The following is a 21111-nucleotide window of genomic DNA, read 5'->3' as shown; positions in this document are numbered from 1 at the left end:
TGCATGTGCTGGCAACTCCCCATGTCTGCGATGCCCTCACTGACAGTCACTGATTGGTGAGAGCCCCACTGGGACAAAGTTCTGCCCATAGACAGAGTGTGCACTTCGAGGGAAGGAGAATTCCATAGGTGCACGTTCTGCTGCCCTGATAGCCCTCCCTGCATGGAGAACACCTTTGGTGGGTCATGTGCAAATAAATGTCTTGGGGATTGGGTACGAGTGGCAGTGGAAGTGGGAACCAGCCAGGAGCTAGATCTTCCAAGGAGCTGATGAAAATTAACAAACAATTTAGCATTTAAAATACTAGGTGTGAAAAAAGACTGCTTTAAAGAAGGGATTAGGGTAAATCTCCATGCTTTTTGCCTTATGCAGTCAAGTCCTTGATTGGTCTGTTCGGTCACCCACACCACACTTTGTGTGGGAATAAGGAACCTTGAGCCAGTTTCCAGCTGTATGTCAGTGTGGCTGTTAGCACTGTAGATGACTAGAAGGGTATCACCTCTCGTTGGCTTCAATGCCTAGATGCCAAAGCAACAGCATTCCTTGGTACAAACTGATGTCGAGAAAACATTCCAGTGAATACGGGTGAAGGATCAGGGTTTTGCTGAGCTGATGTCCTTAAAAATCTATATTCCACTGAGTCCTTTCCTGCTGTAGGGAAGGATTCATGTGCCGTCTTGCCATGGCCACTGTGCCTCATTTGGGGGTGGTGAGGGCAGGTGGTATGTTTTATCCAGGAGTTTTCTGATCACATCCCAGTCCAGGAAAGTCAGTGAACATTAACGTTCTCTTTGCCTCTTGATTGCTTACACACAGTAGAAGATTGCTGGGCAATGGTCGACATAGACTGATTTGAAACACTTCCAGGAAGCTTATCCAACAATATTAAAACAACAGTGGAGGGAAGCATACAGTGAAGGGTTATGTAATCTAAATTCTCCAATGGGAAGCCTTTCATGCCAGAGAAGGAGGTTTTAATCCCAAGGGTCCAAGATTTCATAATAAATAAACAAAGTAATCCAAGGATATTTCTGGGTATTGGGACCAAGTTCAAGATATTGAGAAATAGATTCTGTATGGTTCCAGAATATTCTGTGATCAAACCATGATAATGGTGGGGGAAAATGCCACGAGTGAATTTACAGGTTGCCTGGAAAGTGCAGAACAGCATTTTGGGAGGAGAAAATCCGTGTTTGAAAAAGAAGAGATGCTTTACTCAGCCTTTGGATTTCTCTGCCAGAGACAGAGGGCTTTACTTTGATTTTAATTCTGAATAAGAAAATAGTTTCTAGGGAATAATCATTGTTAAAGTTGCAGTGATAGTTTTGATTCAACAGAAATGAGACTGTACAAAAATAATGCTAAGGAGATATTCCAAAGGGAATTGAAATAAAATGTGTTTTTACCCAGGTTAGTCCCCTTAAAGAGGGGTCCTCTTAGCATTGAAAATTACTGCCTTGTGGCGAGTCTGTCTTCCCCACTCTGAGGTAAAGCCCTCCCTACCTCCCTTACATTTTATGACCTTTGAGAGTTTGTGTTGTAATTTTCTACAATTTTAGTTCTGCTTTTTTTTTTTTTTTTTTTTTTTGGTATTAGTATTAGCCCCTCATGAAATTGAAATGTGCCTTTACTGAAACCCAGTTGCCCAAGTTGTGTTCCCGTACAGAGGAAGTACAAATTCACACACAGTTGCGATGGGAGGGAAACCTTTCTTCCCTAAGAGGCAATTGCCGTAGGATTGTATTTGAGTACCTCTTCTGACAGGAAAACATTAAACCACGAAATGCGTATGTGTGATGCACGTATATGCATCTATACACATACATGTTCAATCACCGACATAAACATGTGTTATTTCAAGAGTTATTTTTCTGAAGCTGCCTACATTATCCATCTCACCAGGATCTCTTAAAAAAAAAAAAAAATTTTCATGTAGCCCTCACAGCGCTCTCACGTTCGCTCTTCCCAAGGTCCCAGCCTTTTAACTAAATGAAAACTTTAAACTGGCCGTGGTTGCTCTTGTGAAAAACATCACAGTTATTTCAAAACCCCTGTAACCTAGGAACAGACCTAGAAAGCTTCGGGGAAGAACAAGAATCTGGACAGCAGAGGGGAGGGCGGTGGTGTGGCTCCCTCTGGTAGATGGCCCCCCGGGCGGCTTGCGTGGGATCCGGTGCTTGCTGCTAACGATGCCTGGAGCCGCAGCTGTGCTGCTTGTTTGACTGCGGGCCACTGAATGGCTACAGGTGCATCTCCCGATGGCCATTGCCTGCCTCAGATCCGGCCGAAAGCCGAGCTCTTCCGCCCACATGTTCAGTTTCCATGCCCGCAGAGCTCTGCTTCCCTTTAGAGGGGTCCAGAATAACACTCCCCGAGCAAAACCTTTTGATATTTTTTTTCCCCCTTTACTCATCCTTCAGAAATATTATGCCGCCTTTGGTGATACAGTTGGGTAGATGCTATCGGGTCCGAAGGCCTTTTTCTTTGTGTTTGTAACTATAGATACTCAACAAAGACAAAGCCCGATGTTAAGTGGGCTTTGGTTTGTTTTTACAAGGAGAGAGGCACATACATTTTGTTAACATTTTCCTGACCTATTTAGCCTTTATCCACGACAGTTTTTTTTTAGCCCAGAGTAAAGAATAAAAATGTAGATCTTATTTCCATGTAATTCTTTCTTTCCACCTCCTCCTTGCCGAGGTGTCCTTGCAGGGATAGTGGGTTTTCCCGCCCCATTGACTTGGAGCGTGGCTGTGTGACTTGCTCTTACTAAAGGAGCAAGTATGGCAGATCTGAGCTTTAGGTTGTCTGGTTCCCCTCTTCCTTGTACCGCGAAAACCCCATGGATCCAGTCCGCTGGCCGGCCAGTTCCTTTGACTTCTGCTTTTCTTAGATTACCTTAGCAAGGCACAAGATTGACTTTTTAAGACAGTCTGGGCAGTTGTTGATCTCAGAGCAGATGATACTGTTCTAATCAGCTAGGATACATTTAGGTAAAAATGTATGAGGTCTGGGTGACCTCAGCTTCTCGCCACCGTGGAGCAGAAGATGGATAGGCACTTGACCCAAGAAAACCACCCTGAGCTGGCCAGCTGCTCTAAGGTGGCCTGACAGAAGAACGTTCCCTTAGAGGGATGATACTCATGAAGTAAGATTAATCAGAACCTTTCAAGAAATTTGTAAGTTAGGGTTGAACAGTAAGCACTTGGAGCAGAAGTAGAATACCAAGTAGAAGCAGAAACAGCCGGGAGAAGCTTTGTATCATGTCAATGTTGGGTCCAAGAATGAAGTCCAATGGCATTTTCTGAAGGGCATTTTCTGGATATAGGGCAACATATAATGGGTTGCTGAAAGTACTACAGATTTTTTTTTTCCATTTTATTTTGTTTCTTTTCAGTGTTGCAGCATTCATTGTTTATGTACCACACCCCATACGCGCCCTCCATAATACCGATTCTTAATGTCTTCCCAGTTATGGAAGTATATTCTGGTCTCCACAGGGTCTGGCCTGTGTGGCTGGCTATTCTGGGTTGTCTTGAAACCTGCATCTCCCGTTTTGCTATACACAGCTCTACTTTTCAGCCCCATCACTTGCGAGTGTGTGCAGAGCACTCCCCAGGGTGTTGTAGGCAGAGAACTCAGCGAGCACACATTCTGTTTGAACCCTTCCCCTCAACAACTGCATGTCTTCATGACTCAGAGTACCAAAGACTGCCTTTTAGAGAAGGGTAGCCCAGCTGCATTACTCTTCTTCCCTCCTTTAGTCTGGTCTTTATCCTATTACTCCCGAGAAAGCTTGGGGTGTTGGTAGATGCCCTGCCTGGCCTGGGGTTTCATAGGGCCTGCGGTGTTACCTAATTTATATATCAGTACCCATTTGGATTTTTTTTAAAGATTTTATTTATTTATTTGACAGAGAGAGAGGTCACAAGTAGGCAGAGAGGCAGGCAGAGAGAGAGAGGGTGGGGGGAAGCAGGCTCCCTGCTGAGCAGAGAGCCCGTTGTAGGGCTTGATCCCAGGACTCTGAGACCATGACCTGAGCCGAAGGCAGAGGCTTAACCTACTAAGCCACCCAGGTGCCCCACTCTCCCCAATTTGGATTGTTAAAGAAGTGTTTTCAGCTCTCGGATTCTTGCTCACATGGAATGGAGAATGTCCAGCTTCTGTTCATGAGTGAGTACGGACAGGAGTCTTTGTAGTAAGACCCTGAAATCCCATCATGCCTCCTGTGCATCTTTCTCTGGTTTTGGGTTTTCAGGCCACCACAGTGGGCTATGTGTGCAAATACCTGTCAGGGAGACTCTGCCAGGTCTTAACATGGAAATAGAGCAAAATCAGATGCCTCTTTTTTAAAGTTTTAAAAAGACTCTGAGTGGAGAAAGTGATTCATGATGTTTCTTGTCAGAGATCCCAGTTTCCAAACCACACCTTAATATACCTCAAGACCATATAATATGTATTTCTAAAAACCTGCTGAAGGTATTGGAAATTATATTCTTGTCTCTGAATGTCAGGTAATTAGGAAATTTGGACGTAAGCTCATTTGTTCCCACCAATGGCACTATGTAGGTCCCATCTTCCTCTTCCCTCATCTATGGTGTACTCAGTGCACACCAGCCACTGTGCTGAGAGCCTGATACACATTAAGTTAGGGTGTTACATTATAATATTAGTATATTGACTATTTAAAATTTACCCTACCTGCATATTCATGTAAGTTCGTTAGGAATCAAAACTGTTATGAGTTAAGAATTGCCAAAACCTGGGGTGCCTGGGTGGCTCAGTTGGTTAAGCATCTGACTCTTGATTTTAGCTCAGGTCATGATCTCAGGGTCGTGGGATCAAGTCCCGCATCTGATCCCCGTCAAGCGGGGAATCTGCTGGTCACCCTCTCCCTCTGCTCTTCCCCCTGTTCACTCTCTCTCTTTCACTTAAATAAATAAATCTTTAAAAAAAAAATTGCCCAAACCAGTCTTATTCCTTGGGAAGAGAGCTGCTCTGTGTGACCCAGTGCCAGATGGTGGCTGCAGTTGAGTACAGCATTGTGAAAAACTGTGTTGTATACCTGAAGGGAATGTAACATCGTGTTTCAACAATACCTCTGTAATAACGGTGGGGAAAAAAGGGTGCTACTTTAGCTCTTTGCGTATTATTTTTAAGTGAATGCAAAGCCAACTTTGATGACATTTAAAAAAAATCTGTCAGCTTTATTGTTATATGTAAGGCTTTCATGACAGTTTCACTTGAAAATGATCTAAACATAGAGTTTCTGGTAAGAATTGTTGAACTTAATTACTCAAATGGAAAATAAGCCATTCTAATCAATGGGTTTCTATTATTCATTGAAATCCATTTGGATACTTTTCAGACCAAGTCAAGCCATCCGATCTTGTCTGGAAATTAGGAAGGAATCGAAGTCCACAGTGGAACTTTCCTTTGTTCTAGAGTCTTAAATAATAATTAGGACTGTAAAACAAACATCTTGAGAATAAATTTTCCATATTTAGAAGCGCATGTGGGTTTTGCTATGTAATATATCATGGGGTAAATGTCACCGCTAGGTTGAGCTTTCCCCCACAGTTGCTCCACTAAGAGCTGGCTGCATGCAACGATATCCTCTTGGTTTTGCCCAGTGTTTAACAGTTCATGAATTATACCCATACAGATTATTTCATATGACCCCTGCCATGGCCTTGTGTGGCGGATAGGTCAGATAGCATTATTCTGTGTGTCTTTTTTTCTTACTCTAGTTTGCAAGATCTTGGAGGTTGGAGCCTGTGACTTGTTTCACTGTATTCTATTCCATCAAACCTCGGAATCTTCGTTTCTCTGTCAAAGAAAAATCTTAGCACTAATTTCACTGGTCTGTTGTAAGAATGAAATGAGGTAAGGGATATGAAACCCAGTGTACTGCCAAGCACATAGTATATGCTCAGTCTGTTTGTTTCCCTCCCTTGCTACAACCTTCCCAGGTGCTTGGTATCCTGAAGTTTTCAGAGTGTGCGCTCATTGAAAGTGTAGGAGAGGCACTGGGTAGTGAGGAGAGAGTGAAGGCTTGTGCTGAAATGCCAGCTCTACCATTTCCTAATAAAATGACCTTGGTCAGGTTTCTTTTTTTTCTTTTTTTTTTTTTAGATTTATTTTTTTTATTTATTTGACAGATCACAAGTAGGCAGAGAGGCAGGCAGAGAGAGAGAGAGAAAGAGAGAGAGAGGAGGAGGAAGCAGGCTCCCTGCTGAGCAGCGAGCCCGATATGGGGCTTGATCCCAGGACTCTGGGATCATGACCTGAGCTGAAGGCAGAGGCTTTAACGCCCTGAGCCACCCAGGTGCCCCCTTGGTCAGGTTTCTGATGAACATCTCTGTAGTTTCCTAGTCTGGGAAGGGATGAGTATCATTTAAATGATTGTGGTGTTCATGTGAGCTCCGTCATTCAGTTAGGGAATTGGTACAGGCTTCATGAGTCCGTCCATCATGCAGACCGTGCCCTGTACTTGTAGAAAGGTCCATACATTCAGCTTCTTTCTTTTCAGAATCTAGGGAAAAAGAAAAACAGCGAAGTGTGTTTATGTGTTTATACTTTTAATGAGTGACAAATTAACCCAAACCTTAGTGGTTTAAAGTAACAAACATTATCTTACACGTCCTATGCCTCAGAAATTCAGAAATACCTTAGCTGATTGGTTTTGGCTCAGATTCTGTCATGAAACTGTGATCAGGGTATCAGTAGGGGCGCCATCATCTGAAAGATTCGCTTGCGGGGTGGCTCAGTCAGATGGCATCTGGCAGGAGGCTTTGGTTCTCTGCCATGTGAGCCTCTCTGTGGGCCCCTTAAGTATTCCCATGGCATGGGAGCTGGCTTCCCCCCAGAGAGAGTGATTGGAGAGAAAGAGCCCAAGACAGAAGCTGCAGTGCTTTCTGTGACGGAACCTCAGAAGTTGAAACCATCGCTTCTCTTTTATTCTGTTCTTTAGACATGAGTTGCTAAGACCAGCTCATGCTCAAGGGGAGCGGAATTAGATTTCAGAAGAATTTGTGGAGAGTGGAGAGATTTGAAAACCATCACAGTGTTCAACAGGAGAGGCACTATCTTGATGGGAGAGGAAGTTGAGAATGAGTAACCTAAAAAGAATTAACTAAAAGCTGGAAAATTTACAGTGTGTGATGACACATCAGTAATTCATTTTTTATTGGCAGCCAATCATTTTTCAATTTTATGTATCACAGGATAAATAAAAGCTAGATAGAATATATCTTTGAGAGAAGGGATATTTAGGCTGAAATCTTTTCTAATGATGAGTTCTATTGAATTTGGCAGTAATCCCTTGGAGAGAATATTTGGGGCCATTTGATGGATTCATTTAAAAACTGAGCCAGAGAGAAGTTTGTGCTGTAGGGAAGAAAACAAAAAGTGAATGACAGAATCCGTATTCTACAAGCTTGGTTATCTCTGATACTAGAATGCTAAATTCAGAGATTCAAAGATGTTATTTTTCTTCTATATAACGAACCAATTGCCTGACAGATTTTTTTCTTTCAACCGAATGCATCATACCTAGAAGTTGTTTGGGTAGTTACAAAAGTGTTCATATCTTCACCTTCCTTGGGGCTTCTTAAAATAAAATGCATTCACATTATAGTATCTCTTTGCTCTGGACTTTTATTGACTCTGTGGCCAGATTGGAATTCCTGAGAGGCACAGCAAGGTATCTGCTTCTGGCCAGGCCAGCTCGTTCTCAACAGGACACAGGAAGTTTTGGTCTCCAGACTCTCTGCCCTATCTTTTGAGTTGTTTCTTTCTTTAGGTAGAATTTAAATTTTGTAAAGTATGATAGTTCATTTTCTTCTTTGTGTCTGCCTGTAGCGAAGGAGGAAAGTTTCCATGCCCCCTTACAAAGGCCATGGCGCCCTGATTGCTTTCAGCTCCTTTCAAGTTTTGTGACTTCCAGTTACTAGTTAGAGTAAAAGTTGCTTCTTTGCCCTTGCAGGAGACAGTTGAATGCCTGTGCATTCCTCTCCTGGGCTCATAATACCTTCGATTCACTTCTTCTCATTTCCTACCCCTGCATTCTTTCCTATGGCACTCCCCTCCGACCGCATAATTTTCTGTTCTTCCCAAAGAAGGAAAACCACCAGGTGGGTTATTTGTTACAAATAGAGGAGGATAAGAATACAAACTGCTTTCTTGGGCTTGACTGAGGCCAAAGGAAGATTGATAAAGTAGGAAAATCGACATCAATAGACTTATGTGCTAAAAGCCAGGGGAAAATGAGAGCTGCATTGTCCAAAGTGGCATGCCTAGGTTGCTGAACATTGTATAGGGAGGGGGTAAGTGGGTTGGTTCCAGAGGACGAAAGGTGGTTTTCTAGGGGGAGAAAAGTGCACGTGAAGGAAGTAGGCCTATTAGCGAGGACCGTGGGGCAGTTGGGTTCAGCTAATGCCCAGACTCTGTGTGGAATGCTTCAGGATGTGAGGCCAGATTCTGTCCGATGGGAAAGGATCTCAACTTTCTTTTAAGGAGTCTGATGTTGTCAGAAGTATTTGTCAAAGATATTTCTCATAACCAGTCTGTAAATTCTATGGAATCCTAATTCTCAAAGCATATGGTAGATATAATCTGGGACCCTCAGGAAAAGTGGCCCCCACTTAATCAAGCCTGTGATAAGTCATGAAATTTGTTCCTTGGTAAACAAATAGCCCAATAGATTTTCTGCCTTTGAGTCAGACTCGCTTCTCCACATGCAAACAAACAGATGTTATTTATGGAAATGATGAGTGATAGACTGATAACAAATGCCTCCATTTACTTATCTTTGGAAAAACAACAAATGTGAGGATAAATAAAACCAAATTCTGTTCCAAAATTAAGGCACAGAAAATTCAAATCATGTGAAGCATATCTAACCCATGCTTTCTGTAAGGAGACTGTGCAAACTAGCCAGAATTGTGTGAGGACTAGAACTAGAAGACACCTAAGTATTCATTGCTCTGCACCTTGTTCTCTAGGTTCAGGGACAGCCACGAAGTCCTCTCTTATCCGGTTGTAGGAAGCCTGGCCTCCCAGGGCTGTTTGTGAGATCTCTAGGTGTGTTGCTGCGAAGACCAGTGTGGGCTTTTTAAGGGAGGTAGAAATTTTCACATGAAAAATGCATCTTTTATTTATTTTTTTAAGATTTTATTTATTTATTTGACAGACAGAGATCACAAATAGGCAAAGTGGCAGGCAGAGAGAGAGGGGGAAGCAGGCTCCCTGCTGAGCAGAGAGCCCAAAGCGGAGCTCTATCCCAGGGCCCTGGGATCATGACCTGAGCCGAAGGCAGAGACTTTAACCCACTGAGCCACCCAGGTACCACGAAAAATGCATCTTTTAAATGGTATTTCTCCCTTGGGAGACTCTCAGAGGGAGTAGCATCTTGAATGTTGATGCCAAGAAAGAAAACAAACAAACAATCCCCCCCCCCCCCCAAAAAAAAAAAACCTAGCTCCCTGGACGAACTCATTCAACCTTCCCCAAGTATGTTTCCCATAATTGTCAGGATTCTAAGTCCAGATAGTGGATTGCATTCTCACTTCAGAATTGAGAACATGGGTGCAGTGAGTCCCTCCTGTCCCTCTTTGTTCTTTGCTCTGTTTTCTATTATCTACTGAGTTAAGTCCTGTCACCGTGGGGGTGTTTCCTCTCTCCCTCTCTCTCTCTCTCTCTTTTTTTTTTTTTGAAGATTTACTTATTTGAGAGAGAGAGTGTAAGAGCATGAGTGGGGAGAGGGGCAGAGGGAGATAATCTACAATCTCCCTGCTGAGTGGGGAGCCCCTACGTGGGGCTTGGTCTCACGACTCATGAGATCATGACCTTAGTTGAAACCAAGAGTTGGATGCTGACCTGAGGGGATATATCACAGCATTTCAAATGCCACCACTGCTTCTGGACAGATTGGGAACAGTAGGTTCTCTGGTATTCAAGATTAGGAGCAGAGATTTCCAGATATGTTCTAGACAGGGGAGTTTTAAAAATTACATCCAAGGAACCCCTGTGAAACAGCCTGGTGCAGTTACAGGATGCCAGGGCTGAAGTGCCTTAGAGTGTTCTAGAGCCTGTCCTGAACTTTCCAGGGTGTTCTTGTCTGTCAGCTGAGATATGCCTGGACAGTTGAATCCCTTCAGGAGATGTTAAAGAAAGTATTTTACAAAAAGTCAGAATATGAAAATGCCAAAAAGCCATCGGTTTGTTTTGCTAGTTTTCCACTTTTTGTACTGACTATATTTCTTTCTGCAAACACTGGACCAGATCCTGCTAGGTGAGCAACTTGTTGGGGAAAAGTTAAGTTTTCTGATTGTAAAATCTATTACACCTTCAAACATACTTGATTTTGTTTAAAATCTATGGTCTCAAGGTGTGTGGCTTAGACTCCTCCTGGGGCGGTAGGGTCTGGTTGGCAGGGCAAGATTAAAGGCTGAGAAAATGTGACAGGTAATAGGTGACAATCCAAGATTTTATGCCTTGAGTCAAGGTAAAACAGAGACTGAGTGAATAGGAAATTATACCTGACTCCTGAAATATGTGGAAATTTGGGATGAAATCTACCGTCTTCGTTGGTGAATCTCTGGCTAATCTCTTGACCAGTCTCCCTGTGCTGGGAACCAACATGTATTTTATAAGATTTTATTTATTTGTTTATTTTTAAGAGAGAGTGTACGCACAGGTGCATGAGCAGGGGGAGGGACAGATGGGGAAGGAGAGGAAGAGCATCTCACGCAGACTTGGTGCTGAGCCCTGACATGCGACTTGATCTCATGACCCTGAGATCATGACCTGAGCAAAACCAAGAGTCTGATGTTTAACTGACTGAGCCCCCAGCTACCTCCCAACATGGGTAGGTTATGGGTGGGTTTTATTGTCCAGTGGCAATTCATAATAGGCTCACGGAATCTCAGTAGAGATGTTTTCAATTTCCTAGTTCTTTGACAAAGGGGATGGATACTTAGTAAATAAAAAATAGGTTTTAAAACTCCTTACACATCATCATAACTCTTACTGACAGAATTAAAGGAGGTTTCTATCATGTGTCAGTTTGATTTCTGCATAATATGTTGTGAAACTTTGGGAGCAAATCATTGTTTTTCTTTTGAAAAAGTGAGAAATTTCTGTTTCCTGTTTATTCAGCTATTCTCTCATTGGCATGTTTAAATGAAAATTTTCACTTTTTGATGTCATTGGCCATTTTTGGGTAATGTTTTAATGATTTTTGGGAAAACTGTGTTTTGTAATGACTGCAGGGTTTCCTGAATAACAACTGTGTTTTCGCTTGATTTGAAACTTTTATGGCTAAAACATTTCTCTTTGACAAATACGGCATACAGCAAGTATGTTTTAGGGCTAAAGGCTTAATAGGAGTATTCTTTACTATTTTAACACTACTGACACTTAACCCATAGATAAATACTATTTATTTAATTTCTTTTAGTGAAGTTTGTTCATTCACTTATTGTTCTTGAGCACTTACTATGAGAAAACATGTTGGGCATATAATAGTGACCAGATGTATTCCTGCTATCATGGAGTTTGCCTTCTCAGGATGATAATCAATGACATATATAAAGTATGTTTATAGTAAATAGGAAATGTAGGGCAAGGTATGGTGGATAGGTGATGTGTGGGGCTGTTGCAGTTTTATGAAGGTCGTTAGGAAAGGCCTCTTGATGAATTGACATTCTGGAGAAGTCTTGAAGGAAGTGAGGGAGGAAGCCATGTATGGCAGAGAGAGAACATTCTAGGTGGAGGGAGTGGCAGGTGCAAGGGCCTGGGACGGAAGCACACCCATCCTAACAAGGGAGCCAAAGTCAATGGGTTGAGGAAGGCTGTGAGAAATGAGGTCTGATGTTGCCGCTATGGACGCCCCTGTTGGCCATTGTGAGATCTTTGGCTTGTGATCTGATAGAGAAGGGAAGTCCCGGAAAAGAGGAGCCCTACGATGTCACAGACAGATTAGAAAAGATAGCCTGAGTGCTGCGAGGAGGGTAAATTGGACGAGGGCAAAGGTAAAAGCAGGGAGTCTGGTTTAGGAGACTGTTGACATAATCCAGACCAAAGATGACGATGGATTGCACCAAAGTGTTCGTCATGGAAGTAGTAAGAAGGTGTTACCTTCTAGAAAGACAGTTAACAGGATTTGCTATTGTTTTGAGTCTCAGATGGACACCAATCAAGAAGTTGCCATTTTCTGAGATGGGGGAAGACTTGAAGAGGAGCAAATTTGCGTGTGGGTACAGGAAGGAATCAAAGCTTAATTCTGAATACATGTTGTTTGGGGTGTCTGTTAGGTGTTAGATATTTACTTAGGAAAGACCCATCAATGGTTGGACCATTGGTTGCTTGGTTGTACACACATATAAGGTAGAGATGGTCCAGGCTAGAGTTTTACATTTTCTATATATAAATTCATAGATACTATTTAAATCCATGAGCTAGAACAGGATGATCTCATCTAGGAAGTCTTTTTAGAAAAGAGAAGGCCACAGAGACTGAGCTCTGGAGCTGTCGCCCAGGAGGGTCATGAGGAGCACTGGCCAGCAGGGTAGGAGAGAACCATGAAAGAGTAGAGTGACTTAGGAGACTGGCAGAGAAAGTGTATTGTGAAGCTGTGTCCTTGTGTATCAGAGAGGCTGAAAGTTGGAGAAAGAAGGACTCAGAGAATTTGCCATTGAATTTGGCAATGTGGAGACCCTGGTGACCTTCACAAGGGCAGTTCTGGCAGTCAATAGAGCAGTCTTTTGAAGAGCTCTGCTGTAAGGAGAGCAGAGAAAACGAGCATCACTTGCACTAGAGAGGAATGGAGACAATAGAAGTGCTATTCTTGATATTTGGGCAAGAGTGTATCGTGTTTGCATGCGAACACAGATGAGAAGAGAGTCTGTAAGAGAGGGAGGGATCCATTACTTTAGCTGGGGAGGGGACAATAGGGAGAAGCTGGCTTTAGCTAGAACCCCACCCTTCATCAGGTGGAAGGCAGGACAGGTACAGATCCAGGTAAGTTGGTAGGCCTGGGTCATTAGAGCTTTTATTTTCTTAGTGAATCAGGGAGTGAGTTCATACAAGACAGTGTGTGACTAGGTCGCTGCTGCATTTCTGCCCAAGTAGCTATTTTGAGGACTGTATTTACGTTTTCAAACATGGTGTACTGTTGATGCTTGTTTTCTTGATGCGTGGTAGTCAATTCTATAAGGAACTCAGAATATATCCAGAAACTTATTCTTACATTAAATGATTTAATGGATCCACAGAACGGTGAAGATGAAGAGTTCATCTCCTTAAAAGTATAAAAGGGAAAGGAAATCTTGTATGGAGATGTGAGAGAGATAAGTAATTGACCTAGTTGCCTTGAGTGGATATTAATGGAGAATTGAGGGGGCAGAGGAAACTCACATGGTCTTTCTTTTAAAGTGTATCATATCAACTGGGTAGCATGTAGTTCTTCCTCTACTTCTTCATTTAGTCACATCTACCCGAAAAAACCTAAAGAGATGGTCCTGGAATATAAGTCCTAGAGTCTCATCTGAGGAGGTGCTCCTGTGACAACTAGAAATCTGTTCCAGGACTACAGCCACCCGATGAAGTAATAGATCGGATGTTAGTTTGTTTGCATAGCACCTTTCTCGAGGAACACAGTATTCTGTGGCAATTATTTTAATAGTCCATGAGGAGCTAAGCAAGCCTGGAGAGCAGAACAATGAACTCCTGTTATTCTAAGCATTATTTAATACTTTGATGATTTGTCCTTCAAAAAATTCTTGGCCTTCGGGCAAGCAATGGACTGCAGCAGAAGAGTGAGCTCTTAGCTCCTTTTCTCACATGGGACCTGTGTATTGATTGTGCTCCGAAGTCTCTTTAAGCAGCCTCCGTTAATGGGCAGGTTGATGGCTTTTAACCACAGAGGGGGTGCTTCTCCTTTGCCGAGGACACTTCCTGTGCGCCTTGGTCCCTGTCATTCCAGTTGGATGAAGGCTGATGGGCTGTCACAGCCTTCTGTGTGGATATGGAGGAGACTGTGTGCATGAAATCTGATGTGAGTCTTGAACTTGCTCTGTTTATTTTTTTGGCTGCCTTTGCTTTGGGTCCCATCCTAGGCCAATGATGGAAAGATGGCAGCTGGGCACTTTTCTAGACTGAAGTCTGTGTGTCAAGAACAATTTTCACATTTTTGAGTTTTTCTCCATCATTAGTGATCGGGAAGCAGAAGTGAAAGCTTTTCCTGTTGGGAGGATATCGGCTTCACTTCCATCCCGTTCACCATATGCTCTGAATGTCTGTGGTTTGTTTTAAACCATGTGCCAATGCCTCTTCTTGGAGGTTTAACTTTGTGCAGGGTCTGGCAGGACCTGCAGACAGGATGTTAACTCCTGAGTATCTTGACTGACTGACTGACTAGGAGGCCCGATGGAGGTGCTACATGGCTCCAGGCATTCTATGTTTCTAGCCAAGGCCTCTAAAATGCCAGGTTTGAAAGCACTTGCTTAAGATTTCTGGGGCTTATTTACCTGTGGGGATCTAAAAATTACATTTTTTTCATCAGAGGGACCAAGCATGCAGGCTCTGGCAAAAGTTTTCCCTGTTAAGTCCTGACTGGCCTGACTTTTGCTTTCCAGATTTGTAATGCTTTTCTTTTTTCTTTTTTTTAAGATTTTATTTATTTACTTGACAGAAAGCGATCACAAGTAGGCAGAGAGGCAGGCAGAGAGAGAGAGAGAAGGAAGCAGGTTCCCTGCCGAGCAGAGAGCCCGATGCGGGACTGGATCCCAGGACCCTGAGATCATGACCCGAGCCGAAGGCAGCGGCTTAACCCACTGAGCCACCCAGGCGCCCCGTGTAATGCTTTTCTTTTTTAAGATTTTATTTATTTATTTGAGAGAGAGGAAGAGTGAGTGAGAGAGAGAGCACAAGCCAGGACGGGAGTGAGGGGCGCTGGGGGAGAGGCAGAGGGAGAAGCAGGCTTTCTGCTGAGCAGAGAGCCCAACCTGGGACTTGATCCTAGAACCCTGGGATCATGATCTGAGCCGAAGGCAGATGCTTAACTGACCAAGCCACCCAGGCGCTCCCCCTGTTTTGTAATTCTTAATCAGCTGTTAGCGCTCTAGGGATGGTCTTTGACCACTGATTTCACCATAGACTTCATTCTCCTCTCCGGTGAAACAAGGCCTTAGACCAGAATGGCTGCCAGCATCCGGCGAATCCATGGTCTTCATGGGGTTCGACAGTCTTCTTGGGGTCACTTCATGTATTCTACACTTGATGCATACATGTATATAGGCATGTGGAATTCTTGAGTTTAGTTTACTCCAAGCATTTGAGGAAGATTACAGACCAAGGAGTCTCTAGAGGAAACTTCACTGCCACTGTTGGTGAATTCCATGTAAACTCTTAACAGACGAGCAGTATTGTCTTGAGCTTGTCACGTGTGAGGAATTTGAAACTCAGAGCAGTTTACCTTACTCTTGGGTACTTTGAAAATCAAACTCTACATGATACCCTAGTAGAAACATAGAAATGATTTTACATGGGGATAGGAGAGTGTATTTTCTAACTCATTTAATATTTTTGGAGATCCTGTGAGAACTACAAATGGCCATCTAATGTCAAAAGAAGTTGCGAGATTTTCAATACTGATTGTGAGATTGATGTGGAAAACGAAAGCTAATTATAATGAAGAAATCAGTGCTTTGTGAAGACAAGAGGACCCGCTGAGATTACGTGTCCGCTTTAGAAGGAGACTACTTTATAGCAGAAAGTTAGTAAAACACAAAGGGAAAATATGAAATGAAATGTGTCTTCTTCCAAGACGATGTGAACATTGTAAAAATCAGAATTAAGTCATATGAAACTGTCTCCGCCATTTGAAAATCCAAATGATTCCAGGCCAAAAAATATTTTTTTGGCAATGAAATAGAACAAGTTTTTTAAATACAATAGGCCCGGAGAATCTCAAGTGTCTATAAAGTGACTACTGTAGCCGAGAGGTGAGACAGGAATAATGATTAAGTGCTTGCTTTCTTTGGATGTCTCTCTTCGCCTAAGTGAGCATAATTTAGGTGACGGTCTGAGCATCTGCATGGCAGCTGCTGGTGCCACGAGTTAATGCCAGAGAAGACAGAATAGTTGGCACACCATTTCTAATTTCATTATTGTACCAAGAGCCAGAAAAAATAGAAGTTTATATTCTTTTGAAGTGGGACGATATTGTCTCTCTCTCTCTTTTTTTTTAAATGGGCTCCACACACTTAGATACACAAAGTTTTCTCAAGATATTTGTAAGCATGGTCTGGCAGTTTTGAGCATGTACTGGGCTGTGTGTGCGTGTGTGTGAGTGTGTGTGCTACTGTAAAAAAAAAAAAAATATGTTGAGCTGCATGAATTTTTTCCTGATTGTGGAATTAACTTTCTGTTGTAGTTTTTTAAAGTTCTGGGTACACTCAAAAATTTTAAATACTATATAAGCATTCAAAACAGTGGTTCACAAATTGTTTCTTTAAATAAAGTTTTATTGGAACACAGCCACCACCATGCATTTACATAATGTTTTTGACAGTTGGCTTTCCTGCTGCCACAACAGAGTTAAATAGTTGCCAACAGAGTCCATCAGGCCTACAACCTTGAAATATTTACTGTTTGGTTCATTATAGGAAAAAAAGGTTTCCAGATGCCATTTTGTAAGGTGCTGGAAGATCTGGTCAGGCCCCTAGACTATCTCCCCACTTCACACTAGGTGTCCTGATCTCTTGTGTTAGAACCACTGAATGGGAATGGGAAATCATCTTGGAAAAACATTTGAAAAGAACTGAGGCTCTTTTTCTTTTGGAAGAATCGTTTTCTTGTGTTAAGTGAGTGGGCCAACCCAAGCTGATCTGTTCAAGATCCTGCTAACTTGAGCTTTCTTTGCTTACTTGGTAGTTCTCTTTGAGTAGTTGGAGGGCGCTCATGTGGAGCATGAGCTTCAATTGTTTGATTGGGAGGCCATGGGGAGTGAGGTCAGGATGAATGGACGCAACTGCCATGCTTGAGCTCCAGAAGGAAGAGTACTTGGTGGGAACAGCTTAGAACTAGAACGTGCTGTCTTAGTGGGTAATGAGCTCCCTGTCACCAGAGATGTTTAAATAAAGGTTGTGTCATACAAACTTTGAGCCCCAGTTCCAGCTTTGAAATTCTAATTTTTGTTGTTGTTGTTGATAAGGTTTTTTGTTTTCAAGCTCAGATCTGACCATAGTTTATTTTGTTGAGGGCTTATAGAGGCTTCTTAGATGACTTCCTGAAAATATAACCTTGGTCAGACCAAAGGAGTATATACAGAGGCAGAATTGCTTCTGGTAGGCAGAGGGTGTTCGCAAAAAGGCTGACCCAGAGCTAGTCTCCCCTTTGGCCACTAAAGTAACACAGTGACAGTAGGATAGGCACTACTTCCGACCACCCTTAGTCTCACAGATGAATCATCTGTCTCCAGCTTCTGCTACCATCTTCGCTTTCTGCCTTAGGCACCTGGAAAGAGGAAGGACCTGGATGGGGTCACATCACAGCTGTAGAAGTCAGACTAGAGTTTCTTACTGCACTTTGCCATGGAGCCTAGATTGGGACTTGGCCATGAATGGCAGTTCTGGGTGAGCTCATACATTCTCTGTGCATCTCTGCTATGGCCGCACGAAAGCAGCCATAGAGAACATGTAAAGGAGGAATGTGGCTGTGTTCTAATAAAACTTTATTTATAAATGCAGGCAGTGGGCCAGATTAGATCCCAGGGCCACAGTTGATAGAGACGTTGAAAGTTAGAACTAGCTAGAAAATATCAGCTGTGATTCTTTGACGTTTTATAGAAGTGGTGAAATGACATGTCCAAAGTCACACCACGGCTGCGCCAAAATTATGAGCCAGAGTCTGACTTTGAGATCAGTGCCCGTTTCGTGACACTCTGCTGCCTCTGCTGTGCAGTCAGGTTACAGCATTTGGTTTTGAGGAGAGGGCCACGAGACAGCAGGAAATACCTGCCTGAGGTGGACTGTCTGCCGGATGGTCCTTGAGCAGAGGCAGCCCTTGGGCCTCGTGACCTGCGCCTCCCTTTCCCTTAGGGGGACCCGGTTTACAGTACAACAAAATACAGGTTGCATAAATTAAGATGGAGAAATAATGCCCCAGAGTTGTGAAAAAGAAATGGGCTCCCACAGCTGCCTCACAGGATTTGATCACTTCAGCTGAGAGTGCCAGGAGATTTGAGACAGATGTTTTCAGACATGCCGCATGCCTAAAACATTTCCAGGGGTCGGGCTGCAAATAGTGACTTAAGAAGTGGAGAAACAGGGAAAGTATGCAAGCTGAGGACACAAGAGTTTATTCACCGTGAGGTACACGGCCAACCTCTTTGCATTACATGTGCCTGTCAGGGTTGGCTCTTTCATGTCGTGCCCTCCGTGTTGCTCTTTGTCTGCTCGTGAATAAAGTGCAGCATTGTGGTTAGTAATCCCACTCCAGTGACTCGACTTCAAATGTGGTTTTGGAGTGCATCCCAGAGTTCTGTTTGCTAAGCTTCCTACTCCTGTTTCAGAGACACCACTGGATACAGAGCAGCGCGCACTAAAGGCTTCCCTCTTTCCTTAAACCTGTCGGGTTGTGGGCTCTCCGGTTCCCCCTCTCCTCTCTTTTTCTCCCCCCCCCTTTTTTTTAAACCTTCCAAGGCACGTTCATGGATACTAAGCTGATGTGTTTGTTGTTCTTTTTTTCCCTGCCTTCGCTCCTAGTGAGTAACCACACTGGCCGCATCAAGGTGGTCTTTACTCCGAGCATCTGTAAAGTGACCTGCACCAAGGGCAGCTGTCAGAACAGCTGTGAGAAGGGGAACACCACCACTCTCATTAGTGAGAATGGTCACGCTGCCGACACCCTGACGGCCACGAACTTCCGAGTGGGTGAGTTCCTCCACGGTCCCTGACTGTCCTTACTCAGGAGAGGTTTATGAGATCGAAGCCTTTAGACAGCCCCCTCCGCTCCCACGGCTCTCTGCTCGAATGGGTTTCTGTCTGGGAGTCCGAATGTGCTTCTTGCGTGAGCTCTTGTAAATGACTTTTGGAATAATTTGTAACCTGCTTTTTGGCTTCTGAGAGCAGTGGCAGCTAGCACGTTGCCCCTTCTTGCCTAGCCCTTATGCAGCCCGCGGTGATGGGAGGTAGTAACAGGACAGAAGGGGGTCAGTTTTAGATGAAGACCCTCGCACACGACTTGCCCCGATCGGCTTCAGATTTTTATCTGCTCGGTCATAAGGAGAGTTTGCATCAGATCTGACTCATGTTACAAGATGTGGATAGTGATGATGGAGTTGAAGTTTTTACTGGATGAAGAGTCATGTTCTAAAAAAAATTGTCGAAAACTGTATTCGAGTTGTAGGAAGGAGTACGGACTTGCGTCTTGCGCTGCGTTGCTGCTCTGTATCCGAGGGCTGAATTATAAATTGATATATGACAGGGATTCAGGGAAAAATGCAAGTGGCTTACTATCAGCACTCAGGACCTTTGAATCTCTCATAACTAATTTAAATATGAACTGTGGAGGTTACTAAAAAGAAAGATTTTTACTTTAAGAATTTTTGTGTTGTTTTTACTTCTTCGTCAAGAGAGAGAGCACTGAGGTCCACTGAGTGCTGTCACACTGCCATGTTGTCACACAATACGGTATTTTTGTCACGGAAAAATGTCTTTTATTATTTTTTTGACCAATTATGGTTTGCCATGTGTACTCAAATAATCACAGACACCCACATTACATTATGAGCTACTCACAAGAATAACCCAAATGTCAGACAGATAATAACACTGGCTAGATCTGGTCTTTTTATGGAATATTGCTGTTTAGTCTTGAGTGTGTGTGTCTGGGGGGTGGCCAGGAGAGAGGATGTCTCTTTCAAACTGATGATCATCAAGACAAAATACAAGGGCACAGCCTGAAGTCCTTATTAGCTCTTTGATTATTCTCCTGCTTTATTGTGACTCCTACTCCTTCGGAAGTCAAAGCAGTATTCGAGATAGTCTGTACTTAGAAAAAACATGTGCCCATAGATACTATTTAAAAGGGTATTGTGAATTTCCTGGCTACGATAGGGGTGTTTGGGCATATTTGAAAAAGAATGTGGCTGGTAGGTGCCAAGTGGTACATTACACTTCTCAGGGCAGAGCGCCGAGTCTCATGGGAAGCGTGTTGAACCGCGGATCGGGAATCTAGACTCTGGTCTCGGTCCTGCCACTAACGACCTAATCCACAGGGTGTGACACTTACTGTTTCTGGACCTCGGTTTCGTCTCATCCATAAAACAAACGGCTTTCATTTAGGGACCTCTGAAATTCAGTCTGTCTTTAAAATCTTAGGACTTTTTATGAGTTACAAGTAATATTATTTTCTGGAGGGCTGTAGACAATGAGGGGAAGAGAAAAAGCAGTTCCCAGGAGGTTGTTACGGGCTTAATGACTTCTTCCCACTTTTACTTTTCTTGATTGCCTTCCTTGCTCTCATGGGTTCCCCAGCTCCCTCAACGGTGTCGGCTCTCCCTCCTCCTCCTTCTTGCATTTTCCATAAATCTTTACAGTAGGAATGACAAAGTAATCGGATGGGTGGTAATTTTTTGGCTTACAGTGTATTCATTCTGAAACTAAATATTTGCAGGCTTTTGAGAAACAGAGGAAGTCTACTTGTTAAAACATGCCGCACACTTTCCTGTCTGGCATTTAAGTAGATGTTTAAGAACAGGAGAACAGGATACACGTAGCCTGGTCACCATATGAAATGGAGCAAACTTATTGACACACACAAAAATCTCAAAACCAGAACTCAACTTCTGCCACAAAACGATTGGCAGAGTAGTTTAAAAGAGAGAGACCGAGAGGGCTCGGGAATAAAGTTTCACGTTGGTAACCCTGGGAAATACTTCATGTATGTCCTCAGTGATTTTCCTCTTCTCTTTATTTAGATGCAAATGTTAGATTATTTGAGGGAGAAGCTGTACATTTCTTTTAATTAAAGAAATTTGATTCTGTAGAACTTACAGATGATGACTCTTCAGAGATACAGAAAATTTTAGAAATTCATTTTTTA

General features: G+C 43.1%; 1 protein-coding gene across 9 annotated transcripts in view; it reads left to right on the top strand.

Annotated features, from left to right (window-relative positions):
- The window catches only part of LTBP1 (latent transforming growth factor beta binding protein 1), a 400132-nt gene that overhangs the window by 144990 nt on the left and 234031 nt on the right, over positions 1 to 21111 (top strand). For 6 of the 9 annotated variants that reach the window (XM_059405447.1, XM_059405446.1, XM_059405445.1 and 3 more), the window contains one exon: positions 18771 to 18938. The exons of 1 other annotated variant lie outside the window; for it this stretch is intronic. In XM_059405447.1, the coding sequence (XP_059261430.1) occupies positions 18771 to 18938 (168 nt within the window). Of the gene's footprint in view, positions 1 to 18597; positions 18939 to 21111 lie in introns of those variants that run through there. 2 more of the 9 variants (XM_059405450.1, XM_059405452.1) reach the window with 2 other exon arrangements.

This window comes from Mustela nigripes, chromosome 7 (genome assembly GCF_022355385.1).
Source record: "Mustela nigripes isolate SB6536 chromosome 7, MUSNIG.SB6536, whole genome shotgun sequence".
NCBI classification, from domain to species: Eukaryota; Metazoa; Chordata; class Mammalia; order Carnivora; family Mustelidae; genus Mustela; species Mustela nigripes.
Note: the sequence above shows the minus strand (reverse complement) of the source record. Positions and strands in the feature narration are given on the sequence as shown.